The sequence below is a fragment of the Colobus angolensis genome, unplaced genomic scaffold (genome assembly GCF_000951035.1).
Source record: "Colobus angolensis palliatus isolate OR3802 unplaced genomic scaffold, Cang.pa_1.0 Scaffold682, whole genome shotgun sequence".
In the NCBI taxonomy this organism is placed as follows: Eukaryota; Metazoa; Chordata; class Mammalia; order Primates; family Cercopithecidae; genus Colobus; species Colobus angolensis.
The window spans coordinates 378,619-405,707 of record NW_012120510.1 but is presented as its reverse complement, the minus strand read 5'-3'; the positions used below and the strand labels follow the sequence as shown (position 1 = coordinate 405,707).

The window sequence follows — 27,089 nt, the reverse complement described above, 5'->3', positions numbered from 1 at the left end:
TCTCTTCCTCACCCTCCTATTCACCTCCTTTCTCTTCATCCCTATGCTGTTTTCTTAGTTCATGGTGTTGTCACTTCTCACTTTCAACAACCACCCTCACCTTTAGCCCTTCTTCTAATCCCCACATTGTAGCTTTGTCTCCTTTCTAAAGTGGGAATCATATCATGTCCTTCCGCTACTCATTTTTAGGGACGACCTTAAAGGTAAAGCTCACCTGGGCTACATTCTGCATACTTCTTTTCAGCCTCAACTTTCACTCATTTTCCTCAAGCCTTGCCTTACCATTCATGAGCTACTTGACATTTCTTAATCTGAAGTCTCCTTTCTGCTCTCCCTGCCCTTCCTTTCTACTCCCATTTTACCTGATTAATTCCATATCATCTCCCAAGACCTAATTAAAGCCTTTTCTGATTCCCATTCATGCAGCCTGGGTTAGGTGTCCCTCTTGTGTGATTGATTTCTTAGTATCCTGTGTATACCTCTACTCTAGTACCTATTACACTATTTTATAATTCTCCATTTTCTAGATTGTCTCATTGCAAGCTCCTTGAAGATGGAGAATCATGTCTGGTTTACCTTTGTGTCCACTGTGTGTCTCTCTGACACAGAAATTGACCTACAGCATCAGTGTCGTCATCATAACTGACTTTTATGGAAAGCTTGCTATGGGCAAGCACTGTTCTAAACAGTTTGCAAGTAGTAACTCATCTTAATCCTCATGACAACCTTAGGAGGCAGGTTCGATTATTATCTCCACTTTACCAATGAGAAATGAAGGGCTTAAAAGAAGCCTACTCAAGGTCATCCAGCAAAGAGGGAATAGAGCCAGAATTTAAATTTAGCAGAGCCTGTGCTCTAAGTACTTCATAATAATACTTGAACAGCATTTGCTTAATGGATGAATCCAAGACTTGAATTCCAGTCTCCTGGCCTCAAGTCCAGTGATGCCCTGCCATCTCACATACCTGACTCAGCTCCCTCTCTGCCTCAGTCTCTCCAGGCACACCTTCTTAGCTAGGTGGTAGAAACCGTTTGTTGTATTTTCCCTTATTTCTTTTATTTGCCAGCTCAAAATAGGGGATATTCATGTACATTTAGAATTAATGCTCATAGCTGGTCTATTCTCATATATTATTTCAAGTAGTCCTACTCAGAAACACTTTTTGTAGAGTTGGGGCACCTACTGAACAAGAGGAAGAAAGTGAAAGTGAAGAAAGTGAAGACAGTGGTGAGGAGGAAGAAGATACAGAGGAGGAAGAGGAAGAGAAAGAGGAAAATGTATATCACAAACAGTCAACCAGTGAAGAATACATCGCTGTTGGAGATTTCACTGCTCAGCAAGCTGGAGATCTTACATTTAAGGTAGGTAGAATAAAACTGAAACCTAACCTAAGGATCAATGTCCATACCGAACAGAATAAGAAAACTCTGCCTGAACACCTGTATTACAGATTCTTAAAGTGAAGTTTTTTAACGTTCTATTTAAATAAGTAATAATTATGATTTACAAGCAGTAGTAATATGAGATTGTGTTACTAAAGTTACCTCCTCTACATAGGTTTTTGAAAGTGGCTTTAATGTTGAGAATTCCTAACTTAGGGGTAAAATTTTATAATTTGTTGTTGAATGTTACATGTACAAATTCATTCAAGTGAGTTAGGCAATGTCCATAGGTGGAGGTAGAAGGGAGCAATTCCTGCCGTTTTGTAGCAGTCTTTCCTGTTAGCTTAGATATGAGAGGGGCTTGCGTCCATACTTGCTTGGCCTGGGCATAAATAAGTGGCAGGTGGGACAGAACAATAAAGTTGTGATTTTCAGCCTGTGTTTTTTGCTAGAGAAATGAGTCAAAGAAATTTAAGTGAATATATGAATTTTGGTTCTTATATTAAACTTCAAAGTTTAGTAACTGATTAATAATAAAACACATAAGAATATTATGCAAATAATTATATGGTTTAATTTATTGATTTTTTAAAAATTCTTCTGGAAAATGGCATCAATATTAGACAATAATGTATATTTCAAGAAAGTGTTTGCTTTTGTAGTGTCCTCAGGGGTGGAAATGCTTTTGTCTTCAGAGATATTTTATTTTTATAAATGAGCGAGTGTTATTCAAAACATATCTGGTGAATTAAGTGGGTAATTGCATTCAGTAAATACTATTTTTGCTCAAATATAGGGTTTAACTTTAATGGAATTGATTTTCTTTGGGAATGGATATGCTGCTTCTGAAAGACACTTTTCCAGAGATATTACAACATTAAAAAATATCTTACAGGGCTGGGCGCGTTGGCTCAAGCCTGTAATCCCAGCACTTTGGGAGGCTGAGACGGGCGGATCACGAGGTCAGGAGATCGAGACCATCCTGACTAACCCGATGAAACCCCGTCTCTACTAAAAAAAAAATACAAAAAACTAGCCGGGCGAGGTGGCGGGCGCCTGTAGTCCCAGCTACTTGGGAGGCTGAGTCAGGAGAAGGGCGTAAACCCGGGAGGCGGAGCTTGCAGTGAGCTGAGATCCGGCCACTGCACTCCAGCCTGGGCGACAGAGCGAGACTCTGTCTCAAAAAAAAAAAAAAAAAATCTTGCACAGTAATCGAACTTTTGGAGTAAGTTTGGGACCTTAAAAATGATAGTGAAAAATGGTTCCCATTTGCATAAATGGTTCGAGTGTATGATAGGTAACCAAAAGGAATGATCCATTAAATGATGTCACATTTATGGTTTTAGGTGAGTTAGGCAGAATACACAGGGGTTGGGTGATAGGGAAGCTTTTGATAAATATTGGATTAAAAAATTTTTGCCTTTTTTTCAGCACTTATTTTGAATCATTGGTATTGATATAGACTCATGATTATTGAATTTTATTTAAAATGTTTTGTTTTGCTTTAAGAAAGGGGAAATTCTCCTTGTAATTGAAAAAAAACCTGATGGTTGGTGGATAGCTAAGGATGCCAAAGGAAATGAAGGTCTCGTTCCCAGAACCTACCTAGAGGTTAGTCTTGGTTTATGCTTTCCTTTTCTAAGACTTTTTTTTTTCACTTTTAATAAAACATTTAGCTGTGTTCTTTTGTCAGTTGACTAGTGAATGACTTGAGATATAGAATTTGCTTTAATTTTGGAGGGACAGGACCTGGGAAAAACATCATGTATTAATGGTCCTGGGGACCTGTGAAGTGCTCTTAGGCATTTGAGCCCTGGAGCGTGATCTCACAGTGAGGGGATGCTTTGTGGATTAATGCTGATCATATCAAATACTAGGTCTCTATTGTTTATTGTGAAACATAACCGCAGTTAACTTTGTGTTAACTTCCACAAATATGTGATCCCCTTACTAAAATGTGAACATACTATACACATGTGTTCGTAGCTTATATTTTCTTGTTTCATAAAATAACATGTTCATTTTCTGTGCCAAGATATGTAGATTTCTGTCTGGATCAGCACTGTCCAATAAAATTATGATGCAAACCACATGTGTAATTTAAATTTTTCAGTAGCCACATTGAGGTATCTTTTTGCTGACACCACTTCTTAAACCAAGTATGTAGTTTTTCTCTGACACCATATATGTGTTATTACATCAGTTCTTCTACACCAACCAGTGTCAGCAATTCAATTCGATTCTGATGCTAATGCCTGGAGCTAGCACAGACTCCCACAGGTTAAAGGCTCAGTCTCACAATACTGCTGCCCACTTCCGTTGCCAGTCACAAGTCCCAGGAACCACCCATCCTTCTGACTGACTGGCTATACATTCACCAGTTCCCACACCCTCACCTCAGGGGTTCAGTAATTTACTAGAATAATTCACAGAACTCAAAAAACACTTTCCTTGCATTTACCAGTTTATTATAAAGGATACAACTCAGGAACAGCCATAGAGTGAGGTGTTGGTGGGGGGTGGCCGGCATGCCCTCTCTGGGCCTTCTACCTTCCCAGCACCTCGCTGTGTTCACCATCCTGGAAACTCCTGGAACTCCATCATTTAGGGGTTTTTCTGGAGGTTTCATTAGTTGTATTAACTAAATAATTAGCAATTGGTGATTAACTCAGTCTCCAGCTCCTCTCCCCTCTTCGAAGGTTGGAGGGTGGGGCTGAAAGTTCTAACCTCTAATACCTGGGTTGGTTTTTCTGGTAACCTGTCCCCTTCCTGAAGCTGTTTAGGTGCCCACCTAGAGTTACCTCATTAGCATAAACTCAGGAGTGACTGAAAGGGACTCCTGATGAATAAGAAAACATACTTCTATCATTCAGGAAATTCCAAGGATTTTGGGAGCTCTGTGCCGGGAACCAGTGACAAAGAACAAACACATATTTTTCATTACACACATTTTTAAGAAGTAAAAAGAAACAGGTAGAATTATTTTTATTTTTTATTTATTTATTTTTTCATTAGTTATCATTAGTTTATTATAAAAGAGAAATATGGAAATTATTTACATGATGAAAGATTTCAGAACTTCAGCGGAATGGGCAGTTTCATGTTGACGCCATTTCAATAGTGACTTATTTCAGTCTACGTACTTTCCAAGAATGTCACCATCTCTAAATAGGAAATAATCCTTGTCATCTAGAACTACTTTGGTGCCTCCATACTCTGGCAGAAGAACTTTATCTCCAACTTTCACGCTAACCGGTTGAATCTCTCCACCCTTTCCTTTAGAACCCGATCCAACAGCGACGACTGTTGCTTGCAATACTTTTCCTTGAGATTTTTCTGGAAGCATAATGCCTCCTTTGGTTACAGTTTCAGCAGCACTCCTTTCAACCAATACTCGGTCAAAGAGTGGAAGAAACTTTCTAAAGGCTTGTCCTGCCATGACTCCCTCCGCCTCAGACTCGTACTCTGCTCTAGTGTAGCGCCGCAAGGAGAGACTCGCGGTCCGGCCCTGGCGACACGTGAAAAAGCGGCCTAGAATTATTTTTAATAATATATTTTATATTATCCAGTATATCAAAAATACTATTTTGACATATAATCAATATTTTAAAATACTGAGTCATTTTGCTTTTTTAACATTAAGTTCAAAATCCAGTGTGTATTTTACATTTACAGCACTTCTCAGTTTGGACTAATTTCAAGAGCTCACTAGCTACACATGGCCAAAGGGCTATTGTATTACATAGGGCAGGTCTAGATCATCTTTTTCAATGGCAGCAAGTCTTCTAATCTCATTTAGATGGTCATTTAAGTTGTTTCCAGCCTATAATCACTATCGATTATGTTGCAAAGAACATGGGATTAGCATCCGCTGCCAGTTACAGAAAGATCCCCCAAAAAAGTAGCTTAAATAAGGTAGAAGCGTATTTCTCTCAAGCATAGAAGTGTGGAGAAAGGCAATCAAGAATTGGTTAAGATCCTATCCAGTATTTTATCCTGTTTCTGATGTGAGGCTGGTTTTCCTAGAGTTATCTCTTTAGTTTTAAGTCAGCTGCTGGATCTTTTAAGGATTCCAAGGAGCAAAAGAGGAAAGAAGTCAAAAGGCATAAGCTGCTGCCTTTTTTAAAAGGTTTCTTGGAAGTTACACAGAAAACTTTCAATTGTTGCTCATTGACCAGCATTTAGTTCTCTGGCAACACTTAGCTGCAAGGAAGTCTTGGAAAATGTAGTCTTTTAACTGGATCATTGTTAAATCAGGGATTTTGTTTGAGAGAGGAGATGGGGAATAGGTGGTAGCCAACCGGCAACTTGTGTTGTCATCAAGTCTGCGTGCATCTTTGCACACTTGCCCGATTATCCCCTTAGATAAATTCCTAGATGTTCATCACTGGTGCAGAGGGTTTACACCTTTATATTTTGATTTCTTTTTCCAATTTGCCTTTTAGAAAAGTTATGCCAATTTGTACTCCCACCTCTAACAATCAGAGAGTGCTGTTTCCTCACACATTTGCCAGTGATGGCTGTTACCAGACTTTAAAATTTTTGCCAATATGACCAACAAAAAAAGTGTCATTAGTGATTTTATGTGCATTTACTGTACTCCTAATGAGGTTAAGCATCATCTCATATGCTTTATGACCATTTGTGTATCTTCTTTGCGAATGGCCCTTTCGGTTTTCTTTATTGATACATAGTATTTTTGTATTTGTGTGAGTACTTTTTACTTGTATGGACTGGGTAATGATCAAGTCAGGGTATTTGAGATTTCCATCAACTTGAGTACTTATCATTTTTATGTGTTGGTACCTTTTCAGTTCTTTTGGGTATTTTTTTCGAAGGGATTTAAAAAACTCTTTCATTGATTTCTAAGAGCTTTTATAATATTTTAATAATAAGGATATTAAGCCTTAGATATTTGTGTGAGCTATTTTCTTTTTTTCCCCTCAGGATATGCTTAAGTTACGTGTTACATATTTTCTTTGTTGACTTTAGCTCATGTTTATTTCTTACATAGCTAAATCTGTCAGTGTTTCCACTTACAATTCTTGATTTTGGTATCACGATTGGAAAGGGCTTCCGCATCTCTAGATTGTTTTCTTCTAATGCTTTTATATTTCTTTTATTTTTATCTTTACTTCTTTTCTTTTTTATTTGAGTAAATTCCATCTGGAATTTATTTTGATTAAACTCGCTGTCTATCTTAGTTCTTATTTTTTGAAATAGCAAAGTTATTAACCATGTGTTGAAAATTTATTTCCCACTGAGTTTTATCATGTATACTAAATTCCCATCTATGCTCAAGGTTTTCTAAAAGTACTAATGCTCTTGTTTTTTTTTTTTTAAATAGAAAGCTTGTTTTTGTTTTCACTGGAGGTTTAGGTGACAGTACTGGTATTTTTATTGGTTGTTTTTTGCATTAGTTAAAAAGCACTTCACATTTCAATGTCTTTTTAGCCGTATAGTGAAGAAGAAGAAGAAGGCCAAGAATCAGTTGAAGAGGGCAGTGAAGAAGATGTAGAGATGGTGGGTGAAACAGCAGATGGAGCAGAAGTTAAGCAAAGGTACAAAAGTGGGAAAGGATATCAAAGTAGGTTTAGGAAACATTTTATTTGTTTATTTTTACTGTCATAAATAATTCAATACTTTCTTGAAATGGAGACAACTTGTACCTGGAGAACTTTTCATACTATTGTCTGCTTAAAGATCATCATTATTTTCATTTTGTAATTATTTTTAATACATTTAGTTCTACCTTGTTTTCATCTGGGAACTGTTAGGTTTTCAAAACATACTGATGATTATAAACTGTGATTAAAGAAGTTCCCCAATTGAGTGAATAGGCATAACCTGACCTGACTCACTTTGCTATTTTGTCTCCCCAGAACTGATTCCCGCCGGAGTGCTGTTCAAAAAGCGATCTCAGAGGTGGGTATCTTCTGTCTTATTAATGATGTGTTGTTTTGTTACCTAATGCCTCTGATGCAAAACAGGATGGAGACTGTGGAAGATAGCAATGGATGTGAAACGGGGTTCAGGACATGGAATGTACAGAGCAGAGGATGTATATTTCTTTCTGGTCTAAGCCTGTGCTCCAAATAACATTTCTCATTAGTTTTTTTTTGTACAAAAAGAATAGATAGTCTTATTCATGGTGTCACTTGAGGGCTTGGAAACATTCTCATTGATCCTGCTTTCCTGTCATTTGAGTGGAAACAGATGTTAAATTTTAATTACTATTTGAAAAATCCTGAAAGGCTTTAATAAAAAGTAAGAAATTGGCCAGGCATGGTGACTCACACCGGTAATCCCAACATTTTGGGAAGCTGAAGCCGGAGGATCACTTGAGGCCAGGAATTCAAGACCAGCTTGAGCAACATAATGAGACCCTATCCTACAAAAAATAAGAAAAATTAGCCGGATGTGGTGGCTTGTGCCTGTAGTCCCAGCTACTTGGGAGGCTGAGGTGGGAGGATCGCATGAGCTTGGGAAGTCAAGGCTATAGTGAGCTGTGATTGTGCCACTGCACTCCAGAGCATGAGTGACAGAGCAAGACCCTGTCTAAAAAAAAAAAAAAGTAATTAATTAAATTTTTTTAAAGGAAGAAATGATCTATAATTCTGTCATTAAAAAAACATTACAGGCTGGGCACAGAGGCTTATGCCTGTAATCCCAACAATTTGGGAGACCAAGGCAGGTGGATCACCTGGGGTCAAGAGTTCAAGACCAACCTGGTCAACACGGGAAACCTCGCCTCGACTAAAAATACAAAAATTAGCTGGGCATGGTAGCACATGCCTGTAGTCCCAGCTCCTGGAGAGGCTGAGGCAGAATTGCTTGAACCTGGGAGACGGAGGTTGCAGTGAGCCGAAAATACGCCACTATACTCCAGCCTGGGCGACAGAGCGAGACTCCATCTAAAAAAAAAAAAAAAAAAAATTACGTAGCCAAATGAAAATTCTCCTCCTCAAACTCATAAGTATCACCATTAACAATTTAGTAAGTATCCTTCCTGACCTTTTTCTTTACTTATTATGTATAAGTACATGCTTGTATGTGTGAGGGTGTGTGTCTATGAGTTGTGTGTTATGTGTATACGAAAAGAATCCATTAATTCTTCAGTGTGTATGATTTGCCAATAGACATTAACTTACCTGTGAAATGGAAGCGCAGGGTGGAGCAGGACAGGAGCAGGGACATTTTGATAAGGGTGTACTTGAAGCAGCTGCTCCAGAACACAGAGCTCTGCACACTGGGCACCGTATGGGGCTTAGGTCCTTAGGAGAGGCCAGGGTGCTGTGATGGCATCCTCTCAGGAATTTGGAGCCAAGTCGTATTATTCCTCCACTAAAGTCTGTATGTTTATATTTTTCTTTTTTGGGTTATAGTTACTCTAGTAATAAAGAGAAAGTATTATAGAGATGCGGAAACATGACTGAAAACAAATCCATTTTGATGTTACTATCTTCAGCAGATAAACACTGTTGATGTGTTAACCACGATGGGAGCTATTCCTGCAGGGTTCAGGCCTTCCACACTCTCGCAGCTTCTGGAGGAAGGTAACGTGTGCCTCTCAGCCGCTGCACTCTTTCAGCAAAGCAGTCAAGATCCACGTCTAATTTTTCTATCACAGGCAAAACACATTGTTGAAGAAGATGTTGAGTCTCACATCTCTTTGGTGCTCATCTTTTCCTCATCTTTCCCATGACAGTGAGGAAAGATCCCTGATCCTATCAGAGGCCAGCGTGTTTACAAGTGCTCTGGATTCCAGCCGCTTTCTTTTTTTAAAAAATGTGACTCCTTTAATTTTCAGTCCTTTCCTGTGTCTTTAGCTGACCCACCTTCCCCTCACTGGTTCATTCCCTTATCTGTGATATCAGCACACCTAATTCCTCCCACCTTTAAGGATCAGCCCCTTGAATCCTATCCAATTCTAGCCAAAACCTCCTTTTCTCTGATATTCTTCCAAGCAAGACTTTTCCAAAGAATTATCTCCATTTGGAATTTTCATTTTCCTTACTCATTCTTGGCTTTCCCTGTACTTGGCAACTTTTGTCTATAAGCTCATTTTAAAGAGGAATCATGCTGGGGGACAAGGAGTGTCCTGTATACCCTGAGTTGTTGAGTTGTCATGGAAGGGCTGCTTTGAGGTTGCCTCTGCTGGGAAGGTTCTTCGCAGCACTCCCTAAATTCCCATCTTTTCAACCTTCAGGTCTCAGGGTAAATTCTGCCTTCCCAGAGATGCCTTCCTTGAGTAATGTGGGTTTCCCCTACTCCCATTCATGTGAACACCTTTATAGCTCTAAGTCCTCTAATAATTATTTTATTTATTTGCTTGTCTACTTATTTTCTAAAAAAAAAAATTTCTCCCATTCAACTGTAAACTATGGAGGGCAGGGGACATATCTCTGATTTATCTTTGTATATCTAGAACCTGGTGTAGTATCTGGCAAGAGTAGAAACTCAAAAATTATTTCTTGAATGGATAAATGATGTTATAATAAGTATTATTCATGACTAAAGCATGGAAGAAGAGCATAAAATGCTATTGTGTTAAGAAGTAAAACTAATGACTGTATTTTTTCTGAAGTCTCCAAAAAGTGCTTACAGATTTCTGCATTTTACAGAAATATTTGAATAAATCATTATCATCATGGGGCATATTATTGGCCTAAAAGTCTTTCTTAAAGGTACTTTAAGATGATCTTTTATGTGTTTGTATCTGTAAGTTTCCTACTGTTGTTTTATGCATAAATCTATATTGGTGCTTCTATTTTGGAAAGCAAGTTCTTAGTAAGCAGCATGGCATTTTGGAAGTGCCTGTACTCTAGTTCATAGCATAACATTATGGGTTTTTGATTTTGAGTTTCTTTCTTTGTAAGAAAATTAAGAAAAAATGATTTTTTCAGGGAATCAATTTCGAGCAAGTTACTTCCTGCAACCAGAGCTCATGCCTTCCCAACTGGCCTTCAGAGATCTGATGTGGGATGCTGCAGAAGGCACTGTAAGTATAGTTACTATCAGTAAAACTGTAACTCTTCCAGATTTTGTCATGGTTGCAAGTAGGCAACATGTTAATTGACTAATGCATTATGAAAAACAAAAAAAATTGATTCTCTATGATAATTTTGAAATAGTGATATTTTTATAACTAAGGCAGAATTTGGACTTGCTACCTTGACTTTATCTTGTTTCTCTTTTCCATTGCATTCTTCTCTCATTGTTAGAAAGGAAATAATACTAGGTTTCTGTCTTAATCACTCTTTGCCTCAATTTCTTCATCTGTAAAAATGAAGTAATAGTAATGCTTCCAACATAGAATTATTTTGAAAATTATGTGTGTGAAGGGTTTTGAATAATGCCTGGCATATGAAAAGAACTCAGTAGATGTTAGCCAGTATTATCATTTATAGTAGTAGCAGTAGTAGTAGTATTTTTGAGACAGGTCTCCCTCTGTCACCCAGGCTGGAGTACAGTGGTGTGATCATGGCTCACTGTAACCTCAAACTCCTGGGCTCAAGCGACCCTCCCACTTCAGCCTCCTGAGTAGCTGGGGCCACCGGCCTACACCACCATGCCCAGGTAATTTTTGTATTTTTGGTAAAGATGGGGTTTTGCCTCGTTGCCAGGCTGGTCTCAAACTCCTGAGCTCAAGCAATCTGCCCTCCTCTCCCTCCCAAAGTGCTAGGATTACAAGTGTGAGCCACCAGTCCCAGTCTAAGTTATGTAAATGAAAAGGCTTATGACTATAAAGCAAAATGTAAAGTTTAACTAATTGAAGCTGTTCTTAAAAGATAAAAAATCAGAATGCCAATTTATTTACTCATAATCTGAATTATACCTATGAAGTAGATCTTAATAAATATATCAAATAGTGCTTTCTCTCTGTTAAAACACCTATTAAGAAACTAAGGAACAATGTAGATAATTGCTTGGAATAAAAAATAGTGGGATAATCTTAATACCAGGTGGCATTGGTTTTATGCTGTGTTAGCCTTCTGCACTTACCCACATTCTGTGGGAGTGAACCTGGGGACTGGAATACAGTGATTCTATAGTCAGATCATATACATTTTACCTGCTAATATTTGTTGTTCCTTTCATCACAGTTTTTAAGTATTTAAGAAAAATGCAAATATTTCAAATGTAACTCTATGAAAACTTTATCTAAAATGACTGATTTTAATTTTCAATGAACAGAGTATTGAAATTTTTATTGTATATGTGTAAATTTTTTTCTTTTTTAAAAATTCTGTATACATTTTCGTAAGCTGAATTTATACAAGACAGATTTCTGTTAGAAATCATAAAAATAAACCGTTTTATAACTAATTTTTCTTTTAGATTAGATCAAGACCAAGTCGTATTTCATTGATTCTGACATTATGGAGCTGTAAAATGATTCCTCTTCCAGGAATGAGCATACAGGTTCTCAGCAGACATGTACGCCTCTGTCTATTTGATGGTAATAAGGTAAGCTTACTGAGAAGTAAATAAATTCATACTAGGATTATGGAGAAACATTTCCTTAGATTCCTTTCCATTCAACTTCTCCCCAATTCCTATTTTTTACCTAGTACCAAAGAAAAGTTTGAATGACTCTTTAAAAAATTCATTTTTTAAATGAGATACAGGTTAAACAGTACTTAGATGGAAATTTATAGTTTTAATTGCATATATTAGAAAAAAAGATAAAAGATTTAAAGTCAGTGATCTAAACTAGCAAATCAAGAGGCTAGAAAAAGAAGAGTGAATTAAACCTGAAGAAAGTAGGAAATAATACAGATAAGAGTAGAAATTAATGAAATAGAAAACAGATTAACCAAAGAGAAAATTTAAAAAAAGACAAAAGTTGATTCTTTGAAAAGATTAATAAACTGAAAGATGCATAGTGAGACTATCAAGACATTTTTTAAAAAGTAAAAGAAAACAAACTATTAATATCTGATATGGAAATAGAGACATTATCACAGATCCTTCAGACATTAAGAGGCCAATAAGGAGATATTATAAACAGCTTTATACCAGTAAATTTGATAACATTGATGAAATAAATAAATTCCTGGAGAACCGTAATTTACTGAAACTGGCATAAGAAGAAATAGAAACTGTGAATAACCTCAGTTAAAGAAATTAAACCAGCCGGGCGCGGTGGCTCAAGCGTGTAATCCCAGCACTTTGGGAGGCCGAGACGGGTGGATCACGAGGTCAGGAGATCGAGACCATCCTGGCTAACACCGTGAAACCCCGTCTCTACTAAAAAATACAAAAAACTAGCCGGGCGAGGTGGCGGGCACCTGTAGTCCCAGCTACTCGGGAGGCTGAGGCAGGAGAATGGCATAAACCCGGGAGGCGGAGCTTGCAGTGAGCTGAGATCCAGCCACTGCACTCCAGCCTGAGCGACAGAGCGAGACTCCATCTCAAAAAAAAAAAAAAAATAGAAATTAAACCTATAACTTAAAAAAAATCTTCCCTCAAAGAAAACTTCAGGCCTAGGTGGCTTCACTTGTGAATCTCTTCAAACATTTAAAGGAAAAATAATACCAATCTGATACAAATTCTTCTAAGGAACAGATGAAGGAGAAATGCTTCCCAACTTATTTCATAAGGCCAGAAAAAACATGACCCCAAAATACGACAAGACATTACAAGAAAGGAAAATTACCAGATAGTATCCTTCATAAATATAGAAAGTAAAATTCTAAACAAAATAGTATTAAATTGAATCTAGCAATATATAAAAAGAACATTATATCATGACCAATTGGGGTTTATTTCAGAAATTCAAATGTACATGCCTGGGTAGTCACATTTAACATTTGAAAATCAATCATTATAATTTGCCATAAGAAAACTCATATGATCATCTTAAGAGATAAGGAAAAAGCATTTGACAAATTTCAACACCCATTTATGATTTTTGAAAAATTCTCTACAAACTAGGAATAGAAGGGAGATTCCTCAAATTGGTAAAATGCAACAAGAAAAAACCTAAAACTAGCATTATCATACTTAACAGTGAAATACTGAACACTTGTTTCCTAAGACGAGGAACACGTCAAAGGTATCCAAAAAATAAAAAGATAACTCAGTTTTCTAAAGGGACAAAAGACTTGAATAGCCTTTTCAAAAAAGAAGTATCAAAAACCACTAGAAGTAAAAAAAGATACTCAACATATAAGAAGCCATCAGGGAAATGCAACTGAAAACCACAGTGAGAGAGACCAACTTATATGTTACATATAAGAAGCCCACCTTAAATATTATGCTGTAGGTGGCTTAAGAGAAAAGGATGGGAAAAGATATACCATTCAAAAGATATTAATATCAGACAAAGTAGACTTTAGGCACTACATGGCGATAAAAGAGATGGTTCACCAAGAAGACATAGTAATCATAAGTTGGTACATACCTAACATCTGAAATTTAACGTACATGAAATAAAAGTGGTTAGAACTGAAAAGAGAAATCGGCAAAGTCACAATTATAGTTGGGGCTTCCATTATAGTTGGAGAATTTAACACTTCTCTCTCGGTAATATAGGACAAGCAGACAGAAAATTAGTAAGGATGTAAGAGAACTGTATAACATATCAACAAACTGGATTAGATTGATATTCACATAACACTTCACCTCAAAATAGTAAAATACACATTCTTTTAAGTACATATGGAATAATCACCAAGATAGACAGTCCTGGGTCAGAAAACAAACCTAGACAAATTTGAAAGAATTGGAATCATATAATATACAGTCCTTGATCACATGGAATTAAATTTGAAATCAGTAACAGAAAAATAAATGGAAAAATACTTAAATACTTGGAAATTTAAATTCTTCTAAATAATCAAAGGGTTAAAAGCAAATTTCGTGGGAAATTAGAAAATATTTTGAAATGAACAAAAAATGAAAATGCAACATATAATTTGTGGGATGTTAGCTAAAGCATTGCTTAGAGGGACATTTAGAGCACTAGATGCTTACATTAGAAAAGAATTCTCAAATCTACAGTCAAAGCTCCTTCCTGAGAAGACAATGCTGCTTGAGCTGATAATGGTCAATGTGAGATTGAATGAGTTAATGTAAGGGAAGTTATCAGAATGATGTAATACATAGAAAGAACATAGTAGGTGCTTTCAAAGAGTGTCTGGATGAGAGGTGGTGATGTTAACTTAGAGAGGTAGAGGTGGAGATGAGAGATGTGGATAAAGATATTTGGGAGTAAAAATCAACAAAGCTTGGTGATGGATTGGATATGCAGGAAGGAGGGGGAGTGAGATATAGGCATGATACCTAGTCTCTGATTTCCGCATCTGTATGGATGGTGGCAACATTCAATGAGATGGAGAACACTGGAAGAGGACCAGGTTTGGAGGAGTTGACATGAACTTGGTTTTGCTCAGGCTGAGTATACTGCAAAGCCCAGCATGAAGAAAGTGCCTTTATTTCATCTGAACTTGGGGTAAATAAATGAACTTATGTTATGATGGTGATCCTCCCTCACTTCTATAATACTTTCTGCACAAAATCACTGCCACAAAGGAGCCAGTAGGTGTCCTCAGTGACCAAGAGCTGAATTGCTTTCTTTTTCATACATCTGGTTTGATACGTTTTCCTGCACCTCTCCGTGTTCTCTTATATAAGAACATAAAAAGGAATGGAATTTTATTTTGAATAATATATCAAAATAATGAAATTTACTTTATGAAAGAAATTTATGTGAGATTTCCAAATTGAGAGTTATGGAACATATTTAATAGCTGCACAGATACTCGTGCTGCTTATGTAGGAGTGCTTCTAAATCTAAACCTAGTTATGAATAAAAAGCATTGGGCTGGGCGCGGTGGCTCACGCCTATAATCCCGGCACTTTGGGAGGCCAAGGCGGGCAGAGCGCAAGGTCAAGAGATTGAGACCATCCTGGCCAACATTATGGAACCCCATCTCTACTGAAAATACAAAAATTATCTGGATGTGGTAGTGTGTACCTGTAGTCCCGGCTACTTGGGAGGCTGAGGCAGGAGAATCACTTGCACCCAGGAGGCAGAGGTTACAGTGAGCCAAGATTGCACCACTGCACTCCAGCCTGGCGACAGAGTGAGACTCTGTGTCAAAAAAAAAAACAAAACCAAAAACCAAAACATGCATACACACACACACACACACACAAAACCAAAGGCATTATTGCTAAAACTAACTAATGAGACACAACTTCCAGTAATATTTGAGTCAGCTCCTCTTGGACCACCCCACCCAGAGACAGCAACTGTAAACTCTGGGCAAAATAAAAGGTAACTACCTGAAGGCACTGCAGAGCATTCAGAAGCAGGCAGACAGTGGAGAGGAGCCTCAAGTCTTTAGTCTACTGATTTATTTTTTTCTCTTTGTTTTCTGTCTTTTTTGTCTCTTTTCTTTTTTCTATCTTTCTGTATTAGTTTGTTCTCGCACTGCTGATAAAGACATACCTAAGACAGGGCGATTTACAAAAGAAAGATTTATTGGACTTACAGTTCCACATGGCTGAGGAGGTTGTCACAGTCATGGCAGAAGGTGAAAGGCACATCTCACGTGGCGGCAGACAAGAGAAGAGAGCTTGTGCAGGGAAAGCTCCCATTTTTAAAACCATCAGATCTCATGAGAGTCATTCATCATCATGAGAACAGTGCAAGAAAGACCTGCCCCCATGGTGGCATGTGCCTATAATCCCAGCTACTCAGGAGGCTGAGGCAGGAGAATTGCTTGAACCGGGACCCAGGGGGTGGAGGTTGCAGTGAGCCAAGATCACGTCACTACACTCCAGCCTGGGCTACAGGACTACAGACCGAGACTCTGTCTCAAAAAAAAAAAAAAAAAAAAGGAAAGACCTGCCCCCATAATTCAGTCACCTCCTACTGGTTTCCTCCCATGACATGTGAGAATTGAGGGAGTTACAAGTCAAGATGAGATTTGAGTGGGGACACAGCCAAACCATATCATTGCTCCCCTGGTCCCTCCCCAAATCTCGTGTCCTCACATTTCAAAACCTATCATACCTTCTCAACAGTCCTCCAAAGTCTTAACTCATTTCAGTATTAACTCAGAGTTCACAGTCCCAACATCTCATCTAAGACAAGGCAAGTCCGTTCTGCCTATGAGCCTGTAAAATCAAAAGCAAGCTAGTTACTTTCCAGATACAATGGAGGTACAGGCATTGGGTAAATGCAGCCATTCCAAATGGGATAAACTGGCCAAAACAAAGGGGCAGTAGGCCCCATGCAAGTCCGAAATCCTGCCAAACAGTCAAATCTTAAAGCTCCAAAATGATCTCCTTTGACTCTATGTCTCACATCCAGGTCACACTGATGTAAGAGGTGGGTTCACATGGTCTTGGGCAGCTCAGCCCCTGTTGTTTTACAGGGTATAATCCCACTCCTGGCTGCTTTCATGGACTGGCACTGAGTGTCTACGGCTTTTGCAGCAGCATGGTGCAAGCTGTCGGTGGCGCTACTGTTCTGGGGTCTGGAGGACAGTGGCCCTCTTCTCACAGCTCCACTAGGTGGTGCCCCAGTAGGGACTCTGTGTGAGGGGGCTCCAACACCACATTTTCCTTTCACACTGCCCTAGCAGAGGTTCTCCATGAGAGCCCCACCCCTGCAGCAAACTTATGCCTTGACATTCAGACATATCATACATCCTCTTGAAATCAAGGCAGAGGTTCCCAAACCTCAATTCTTAACTTCTGGGCACCTGAAGGCTGAACACCACATGGAAGCTGCCAAGGGTTGGGGCTTGCACCCTCTGAAGCCACAGCCTGAGCTGTATCTTGTCCGCTTTTAGTCACAGCTGGAGTGGCTGGGACGTAGGGCACCAAGTCCCTAGACTACACACAGCATGGGGACCCTGGGCCTGGGCCATGAAACCCTTTTTGCCTCCTAGGCCTCCTGGCCTGTGATGGGAGGGGCTGCTGTGAAGACCTCTGACATCCTCTGGAGACATTTTTCACATTGTCTTGGGGAGTAACATTTGGCTCCTCATTACCTATGCAGATTTCTGCAGCCAGCTTGAATTTCTCCTCAGAAAATGTGATTTTCTTTTCTACTCATTGTCAGGCTGCAAACTTTCCAAACCTTTCTATGCTCCACTTCTCTTATGAAACTGAATGCTTTAACAGCACCCAAGTCATCTCTTGAGTGCTTTGCTGCTTAGAAATTTCTTCCAACAGATACCCTAAATCATCTCTCTCAAGTTCAAAGTTCTACAGATCTCTAGGGCAGGGGCAAAATGCCACCAGTCTCTTCACTAAAACATAACAAGAGTCACCTTTTCTCCAGTGCTCAACAAGTTCCTCATCTCTGTTGGAGACTACCTCAGCCTGGACCTTATTGTTCATATCACTATTAGCATTTTTGTCAAAAAGCCATTCAACAAGTCTCTAGGAGATTCCAAACTTTCCCACATTTTCCTGTCTTCTTCTGAGCCCTCCAAACTGTTCCAGCCTCTGCCTGTTACCCAGTTCCAAAGTTGCTTCCACATTTTTGGGTATCTTTTCACCAACACCCTACTCCTGGTACCAATTTACTGTATTAGTTCATTCTCATACTGCTGATAAAGGCATACCCGAGTCTGGGCAATTTACAAAAGAAAGAGGTTTATTGGACTTACAGTTCCACGTATCTGAGGAGGCCTCACAATCATGGTGGAAGGTGAATGGCACATCTCATATGGTGGCAGACAAGAGAAGAGAGCTTGTGCAGGGAAAACTCCCAGTTTTAAAATCATCAGATCTCGTGAGAGTCATTCACTATCACGAGAACAGTGCAGGAAAGACCCATCCCCATAATTCAGTCACCCCCACTGAGTTCTCCCATGACATGTGAGAATTGTGGGAGTTACAATTCAAGATGAGATTTGGGTGGGGACACAGCCAAACCTATCACTTCCTGAGTGTTACTTGAGCATTTTTTTTTTTTTTTGAGACGGAGTTTTGCTTTTGTCACCCAGGCTGGAGTGCAATGGCACAATCTCAGTTCACAGCAACCTCTGCCTCCTGGGTTTAAGCACTTCTCCTGCCTCACCCTCTCTAGTCGCTGAGATTACAGGCACTTGCTACCACACGCAGCTAATTTTTTGTATTTTTAGTAGAGATGGGGTTTCACCGTGTTGGCCGGGCTAGTCTTGAACTACTGACCTCAGGTAATCCACCTGCCTCGGCCTCCCAAAGTGCTGAGATTACAATTGTGAGCCACCACACCTGCCCGACTTGAACATTTTTTCCAACTCCATTCTGAATTATCTGTAGTGTTGATGAGTGTATCTTTTTGGCTAGATTCCTTAGTGGTTGCTCTAGGTATTAATTTTATACATGCATAACTTACCGCAGTCTACTAGTGTTAACATTCCAGTTGGAGTGATGTATAAACCTTACCTTCCTTTAGTTCTTTATCTTCCCTAGCTTGTAATATAGTTGTCTTAAATATTTCCTCTACATACATTGAGAATCTTATCACATAGCACCAAACATAATTTGGAAAACCTGAAAGAAGATCCATAATATTTACCTATATTTTTACTATTTCCGTTGTTTATTCTTTCTTCCTAATGTTCTAAGAGTCTTCTTTTTATCATGTCCTATTTAGAGAACCTCTTTTAACCATTCTTTTAGGGTAGGTCTGCTGGTGACAGATTTTTAGACTTTATCTGAGGTTGTCCCTGTTTCCTCTTCATTCCAAAAGGATATTTTAATTAGATAGAGAATTCTGAGTTGACAGTTATTTTTATTTGACACTTGAAAACTATTGTGTCATTTCTTTCTGTTCTCTGTGGCTTCTAATGAGAAATTCATCATCATTCAAATAGTTTTTTTTTTCCTGTTGGCTAACCTAAATGTTGTTTCTTACTGTTTTCAAGGTGTTTTCATTATGTTCAGTTTTCAGAAGTTTATGGTGTATCTGGCGTGAATTTCTTCGGTTTACCCTGCTTGGGGTTTGCTCACCTTCTTCATTCTATAGGTTTATGTCTTTTACCAAATTTGGGGATTTTTTTTCAGCCATTATTTTCTCAAATACCTTTGCAACTCCAATTATTTCTTCCAGTGCCTTTTCCCTCTATCTAGTAGTGTTGTGGTTTTTATTAACAGTACCTCACCCGCCTCTCCCAACCCCAGTTCAGAACCAGATCTTGAAGTAGAGTTTAGAGTTCTTGATCTAAGATGATGTCAGATATGTCACTGATCCATTAAAAGGCCCACTTGTTGACATGGTTCTTATCCTGGTGTCATGGCTATGTCTTTGTCCTCCTACTTGCTTAGGCTCACTACTTTTTATGAGAAGGAGGGGCAACTTTTTTTTTTTTTTTTTTAAACCCTACTGGCTTCCAGCAGCAGTAAAGCAATATCTATTTCTCTATTATGGAGTGAGTACCTTCAGCCTATGTAACATACAAATCCAGCCTCTTGCTACCACCTGCTCCTTCTGGACTCAGAGCCCAGGAAACCTCTGGTTTTAGTCTCACCTTACTCTTCTATCTTCTATTTGTGGTCCATTGACATATTCATCTTACTTTTGGGTATTACTCTGTCTTTTTAACTATCACTGCTTCATTGCTTCATATATGGAGCAGAATGGCTATGTTGAAGCATAAACTGGTTGAGAAGTTCTTGTACATTCTTTAAAAAAAAAAAGAATAGAGACAAGGTTTCACGATGCTGCCCAAGCTGGTCCCAAACTCCTGAGCTCAAGCAATCTCCCTGCCATAGCCTCTCAAGTAGTTAAGACTACAGGCACGAGCCACTGCACCTAGCCCCTCTTGTGTTTTTAATGCAGTTTCCTGAACAAAATATCTCTAAATTATTTTGACTCTTCATTTCTTCATTATTTGGGTCTGGTTTTGTACAGAAAACAGTGTGATTCTAAGCCAGTCATTCACCCTCTGTGGCTGCAGTTTTCTGAAATGCGTAATGAGATGGTTGGACTAAGTCCTTTTTAGTTCTTAGAGTCAATATGTCAAGAAAGATATAAAATTATCAAACAGAAGAAGTTATTTTTGATTCTGAACTTCAAAATTAGGATTCTCCCAATTGAAAAAATAAAAGCGGAGATAGTATAGGATTTCAATTTTGATTATAGCAAAGGACTTCTTGGCCATTAGAAGTAGAGAACATTTCTTGAAAAACTAAGAACCTTAGAATAAATAATATTCTGTCTTACAGTAATCACAAGGTAGTAATTACAAGGAGTTTGTATTCCAAGAGTCCGGGTGGTAAATATACATAATTTCAGGAAAAGTTTAAACAAATATATATTAGTAATTGAAGGAAGTGGGATTTTATTAACGTGGAAGACAATTCAGCTGCCCATAAAATACTCCTATACTCCTACTGCTGGGGATGTGGAATACAGTGAGTTGAATTTGACCTAATGTAACACATTTGGAATTATTTTAAATTATTATTTTAAAGCTTTGTTTTGGAAGTATTATACTAGAATATTTTCATCTAAAATAAAAATTATCTATTATCCATTCCTTTGGAAGATGTCAATTTTGGCCATAGCATTTTAGCATTTGAATTCTTCATTCCATAAAGTTTTTGCTCCCATTGTGTTTCATTGTTTTATATAAATTTTATGGTGAACTTCTTGCATAGAGCATTTTATAAGAGATTGAATTTCAAGAAAAATATAATTTATGGGCCTAGAGATCTTGAGGAAAAAAATGTAACTGTATCAGAGCTCTTAGGATTATCTGTCTTAGTGACAGAGTAAATGAACTGCCTATGAAATGCTTGTGTGGGTCACATGTTTTTTTTTTTTTCTTGAGATTGAATCTCGCTCCATTGCCCAGGTGGAGTGCAGTGGTGTGGTACCAGCTTACTGCAACCTCCGTCTCCCAGGTTCCAGGGCTTCTCATGCCTCAGCCTCCCGAGTAGCTGGAATTATAGGTGCATACCACCATGCCCAGCTGATTTTTGTATTTTTAGTAGAGACAGGGTTTCATCATGTGTTGGCCAGGCTGGTCTCAAACTCCCAAATTCATGTAATCCACCTGCCTCAACCTCCCAAAGTGCTTGGATTACAGTCGTGAGCCACTGTGCTCAACCAGGTCACATCTTTTCTTTTAAAAGACCATTTTTTTTGCTGGGTGCGATGGCTAATACCTATAATCCCAGCACTTTGGGAGGCCGAGGCAGGCAAATCACCTCAGGTCAGGAGTTCGAAACCATCCTGACCAACATGGTGAAACCCCGTCTCTACTAAAGCTACAAAAATTAGCTGGGCGTGGTGGCAGGGACCTGTAATCTCAACTACTTGGGAGGCTGAGGCAGGAGAATGGCTTGTACCTGGGAGGCGGAGGTTGCAGTGAGCCAAGATCATGCCACTGCATTCCAGCCTAGGCAACAGAGCGAGACTCCCTCTCTAAACAAGTAAATAAATAAGATAAGTAAAAAGCCATTTTTACCCAAAATTTCAATTACTTTTCTGGTAAACCTATCTTAGATATTAAGGAATTCACTTAATATAATTTATTACTAGCATAGGAGTCCAACTCTGATTTCATTTATGTCATACCTGATATAAAAAGAAAAACATTACAGAATTGCATGAAGTAAAAAGTGAAAGTTCTCCCCTTGCCATCTTCCTCACTCAGTGTAGCCACTGTTAACTCTTTGGGACATGGAAGTGGTGATGTTTCAAAGAGCTTTTTACATGATTTCAAAAGGGAAAATCTCATTTCAGGTTCTGAGCAACATTCATACAGTCAGAGCCACGTGGCAATCTGCAAAGCCCAAAACATGGACCTTTTCTTCCCAGGTAAGTAATCTGCTGAATGAGTGGAGTGAGTGCTTTTCAAAGTAGAACATATTCATATTTCTATAAATAGCACAGAATATGTGGGGACAGATAAAAATCTTTATATTTGGTGTTCTTTGAGGACATTGATAAAAATTACTCATGTTTCTGACTCACCGATGTTATAATTCCTATGAATCATCCCATTCAATCAGTTTCAGGGTTCATTTTTAGACAATTCTCGTTTGATGAAAAATGAAAACATAAAGATAACATTTAGGAAGTGGGGTATTTTTCAAAGATGAAATCTTCCAACTGTGCTAATAAAAGCTGTGCTTTCTTCAGATAATGTCAGGGATGACGCCTAAGGGACTGCTACATTACACCCACATACTGTCAAGACTGGAATGGCGTTAGGTGGGTTTAAACCACTAAGTCAGCATTGCATAGATGTAGGGAGGACAAAGATGTCTTCGTGTTGTTTTTATAATATCAATTGTCTATATTTTATTTTACATACTTTCGTCTTACCTCCAAGGTCTCATTAATTCAGTATTTACTTCCTTCCCACAGCTAACTCCCTTGTATAACTGCATCCTAAAAACCCTTAGTTACCTTCCCTCTTATTGCATCAAAAGATCTTAAGGCAAGATGGAGGTCCAATGAGAGGACTCAGGGTGTGGATGAGGCCAGCCACCTCAATTGTGTGCTGTGCCTGTCCACACTTGTTGTGAGCACACCTCCTAAAACTCCATCTTGATCTTCTTAGCACCCTTCCTCCGGTGAGAAGCACAGCTTCTCTTTTGGCACAGTACTTCACAATTCTGTTATTATATCTCTGTGTATGTTAAGTATTTAGGGTAGAATTTTTAAATATTTTTCCTGGGGTAGAAAGAAGAACTGTTGGGAGTATGTGTTATTCTGGTGAATGAAATTAAATATCTGTTACATACAAGCATTTTTTCCTAGGCATATGGAAACATTTTCATGCCAGTGGAGTTCTTATTCCAGCAAAATTAGTAGGGGAAAATACATACATGAAGAAAAACAATACCATCTATTTTTGGAACCCTAACTGTGTGTAGGCCCTGTGCCAGGCTCTTCTGTACATTACCTTATTTAATCAGAGTAGCCATGTGGGGTGAGTACTGTTGGTAACTACCACTCAGGCAGATTGTAATGGTTTTGGAGCTCCAGGTGCTTTGGAAGCACACAGGAGGGTAAAGTTAATTCTAGTCCTTTGGCTCAGGGAAAATTTTCTAGAAGAGAAACTGGATCTTGAAGGATGGATAGATTTTACAGGCAAGAAGGGAGGGATACGGTTGTCTGGGGAAAGGGAATTGAATGAGCAAAAGAGAAGAGAAATGAAAATTCAGAAGGCACACATCAGGAAAGTTTAGCAAATATGTGTAGTAAGTCTTGAATTTTTGTTCTGTTTACAAAGAACAGTGGTTGATACAAATATCTTATAACGTCTATAAACTATTACTTGTAACACCTCTGGAGACCTAGGCACAGTACTATTAGCCTCTACTCTAAGCAAAGGATAAGCGAAGGTAAAGGTATTTTCCCTTTAAAAGAGAAGTTAAATTTTTAAAATTTATAATAATTGGTGCAGATGAATTCAGTCCATCTGCTTTTTGTTTTCTTAAGACTTTTATTATAATGCAAAGGCATAGATTATTTACTAACAAATAGGGCTGAAACCCTGTGTTAAGCCGTTCTTGCATTGCTATAAATAAATGTTTCAGGCTGGTTAATTTATAAAGAAAAGAAGTTTAATTGGCTCATGGTTCTGCAGACAGTACAGGAAGCATGGCGCAGGCATCTGCTCAGCTTCTAGGGAGGCCTCAGGAAGCTTCCAATCATGGCAGAAGGTGAAGGGGGAGCAGGCATCTCACGTGACAGTGCAAGAGCAAGAAGGAGGAAGGAGGTGCCACACACTTAAAAGAACTGATCTCCTGAGAACAAACTCACTATGGTGAGGACAGTACCAAACCATGAGGGATCTGCCCCCGTGACCCAGACACCTCCCACCAGACCTCACCTTCAACATTGTGATTACAATTCAACATGAAATTTGGTGGGGACATTTATTCAAACCATGTCAAACCCCCTTCCTCCCATTTTTTATTTTTATCAATAACTGTAATTTCTTTATCATTTCAGATTAGTCGCATCTTGCCATGTTTGCTTGATGGTGATTGCTTTATCAGGTCCAATTCTGCATCTCCAGATATTGGAATATTATTTGAACTTGGAATTTCTTATATTCGCAATGTATGTCTGTTGAAAGATAAGGCTTTCTAATGTATCAGTTAAAAGGGAAGGTTAAAAAATGTGTCTGTTGACAAAGAAATCCTTGGGGTCTTTATGTATAATAGAATTTTAATCCCTTGAGGAATGAGAATGCTAGTGATTCTAATTTTATGTGTGCTGATTTGTTTTCATAGCATTTAAAATAAAAGAGTATTTATTCACATTTATAGCTTGAGTGAACTCCAGTGCTTTTAAAGAATAAAAATTCAAAAAGGATGGAACTTTGCAGAAAGTGATAAAAGATGCTCACTGGCATCCCAGTCCCATGGTTCACCTCTGTCCTCCAGGAGCAGAGTATACTTAGCCTTGTAACTAAGATTTGTAATTAAGGGACTTGGCAGAGTGGTGACTTTTATAAAGCGAACACCAGGAATTTGGGTTAACTTATGTCATATAAACTACTGAACCAGTGGGTGCAGCCCTGTGCTAGCAATTAAATGTTTCCACATACTAATAATAGCTTGATAGGTATAGCATAGGTACTTGACCTCATGGTAACCCAGAGAGCATTATAGAGATGTTACATTAGTGGTATTACACTGTCCATTCATTTGTTTAAGGCAAATTCATCTATATGTATTGTGGAGGGGGTAGAACTGGGGAAAGGAGCAGGCCCCCCAAAGGAAGCCTTGGGGGCCTCTAGCAACTGACAGTGGGGGTAAAATTCCAAGCAGAAAAGCCCTTGAATGATTAATATCTGCATTCTGTCAGTGAAACAAAGGTTCATAATCCCATGTAGTACTGATGTGATTTGAGATCACTCCACAAAATGCTTACATCAGTCAAGAGACAGTGGCAACAGTTGCCACATCATTGGTTTAAGGGATTTTCACGAGCAATTTTGACAAAATATGATTGTCACTTGATATACTGCCTTTAACATCTGACCTGCAGGCAAAATGGGACTCTACTATGTTTCATTTTGTTTTCTTATGAAGAACTTTTTAGTTCTAAAGGTGAATACTTATTTTGTTCCTTTAAAAGGACTTGGTATGTGCTTATAAATTTGACGAGTTCAGACCTTAAGTTTCATATACTTGTCTTATTTTCTAGTCAACTGGAGAAAGAGGAGAGTTAAGTTGTGGCTGGGTGTTTCTTAAACTTTTTGATGCCAGTGGAGTTCCTATTCCAGCAAAGTAAGTTGGCTATGTTTTCCTAACGAATGAATACTTCTGTAACAATTCATTTTTTAGACTCTAGAGACCTCAGGTTTGTTCTGTGAGCATGCCAATCACTTTTGGGGAGAGGGCCTTTTATGTTGACTTTAGTGTTGCTTAGGCAGTGTATGGAAACAGCATGCACAATCTCATCCTCAGGAGGAAGAAATGACTCCTAGGGAAGAGGTAGTTTAAAAGACGGTTACACTAGCTGTCTGCTGAGAATATTCTTTCAGTAATTTCCTATGGTATTAACACATTTCACTATGCTGAAAATAGAGCCTAGTTGTCTCCAAAAAGTGGGAAAGTTAAGTCCAGAGTCCAGAGGTCCTCTGTGAGTCTCTACCCTTCCTCTGTAGGTGGGACATTGAAATCATAGTGGCAACCACGGTAAATGATTTAAACTTTAAGATCAAAAGGCAGACTGGAAGCAAATACTGCAGTATGTACAGAAGAGTTAGAAGACCATTATCCCTAATATAAAAGGAACTCTCAAAAATGAATGAGAAAAAGATAATCCATATTTTAAAATGGAGGAAAAGAAAGTTCTAAATCTAGGATATAAACAAATTCAAGAAGGGACACAAATGGGCAGGCAGTAGGATGGTGATTAAGATCCCAAATTTGGATTATAAAATTTTGGGCTCCAGTCCCAGCTCTACCCATGTGACTGTAGGTGGATTTCTTAACATCTCCAAGTCTGAATTTCACCCATTTTTAATCTGGAAGACTGTAATAATTCCTACTCCAAAGGCTTGTTGTGAGGATTAATTTAGATAATGCTCCTTATGTGGCCTCGTTGCCATTGGGAAGAGGTAGTAGTCTTGACTCTACAAGTCCTTTGACATCATCCTAGAGGGTGCATTACCCGGGGTGCCAGGTTTCTTGTGATTGTTATTTGCTTTTTTGTTTTTGTCTTTTAATATGCTCAGGGTTTTTAGTTGTGCTTAGTGGAAGAAATAAGGAATTGTTTATCTATTCCATCTTTCTGAAAGTGAAGTCACAGCTATTTTTTTAAATGAGGTAGAGCTCTGTGTATTAATATAGACACATTTTCAGTGTATTAGTATGTGGAAAAAGTTGCAGAATATTTTGAATACTGCGACTCCACTTTTGTTCATTAAAAACTATTTGTGGGCCAGGTGAGGTAACTCACAATGATTACAATCTCAGCACTTTGGGAGGCCTTGGCGGGAGGATCACCTGAGCCTAGGAGTTAGAGACCAGCCTGGGCAACATGGTGAGACCCTGTCTCTACAAAAATAAAAAAATTAGCCAAGCATGGTGGCACACGCCTGTAATCCCAGCTACTCAGGAGGCTGAGCTGGGAGGATTACTTGAGTCCAAGAGGTTGAGACTGCAGTGAGCAGTTTTCATGCCACTGCACTCTAGCCTGGGTGACAGAGCGAGATTCTGCCTCAAAAAAAGCAAAAACAAAACAAAGCAAAACTGTTCCCAGAAGTTACCTC

General features: G+C 38.6%; 2 protein-coding genes across 5 annotated transcripts in view; one reads left to right on the top strand and one right to left on the bottom strand.

Moving 5' to 3' along the window:
- NPHP1 (nephronophthisis 1 (juvenile)) overlaps positions 1–27,089 on the top strand; it is a 70,625-nt gene that overhangs the window by 24,917 nt on the left and 18,619 nt on the right. For 2 of the 4 annotated variants that reach the window (XM_011926387.1, XM_011926388.1), the window contains 10 exons: positions 1,170–1,362; positions 2,893–2,994; positions 6,838–6,944; positions 7,266–7,308; positions 8,855–8,939; positions 10,290–10,384; positions 11,725–11,853; positions 22,091–22,165; positions 24,314–24,424; positions 25,517–25,599. In XM_011926387.1, the coding sequence (XP_011781777.1) occupies positions 1,170–1,362; positions 2,893–2,994; positions 6,838–6,944; positions 7,266–7,308; positions 8,855–8,939; positions 10,290–10,384; positions 11,725–11,853; positions 22,091–22,165; positions 24,314–24,424; positions 25,517–25,599 (1,023 nt within the window). Of the gene's footprint in view, positions 1–1,169; positions 1,363–2,892; positions 2,995–6,837; positions 6,945–7,265; positions 7,463–8,837; positions 8,940–10,289; positions 10,385–11,724; positions 11,854–22,090; positions 22,166–24,313; positions 24,425–25,516; positions 25,600–27,089 lie in introns of all 4 variants that reach the window. The other 2 variants (XM_011926386.1, XM_011926385.1) reach the window with 2 other exon arrangements.
- On the bottom strand, positions 4,387–4,903 carry LOC105500754 (10 kDa heat shock protein, mitochondrial). Its single transcript, XM_011926384.1, has one exon. The coding sequence runs from the start codon at positions 4,820–4,822 to the stop codon at positions 4,514–4,516; it is 309 nt and encodes a 102-aa protein (XP_011781774.1). The 5' UTR covers positions 4,823–4,903; the 3' UTR covers positions 4,387–4,513.

Coding starts and splice junctions, on each gene's coding strand:
- LOC105500754 (XM_011926384.1), bottom strand. CDS start 4,822: ATGGCAGGACAAGCCTTTAGAAAGTTTCTTCCACTCTTTGACCGAGTA.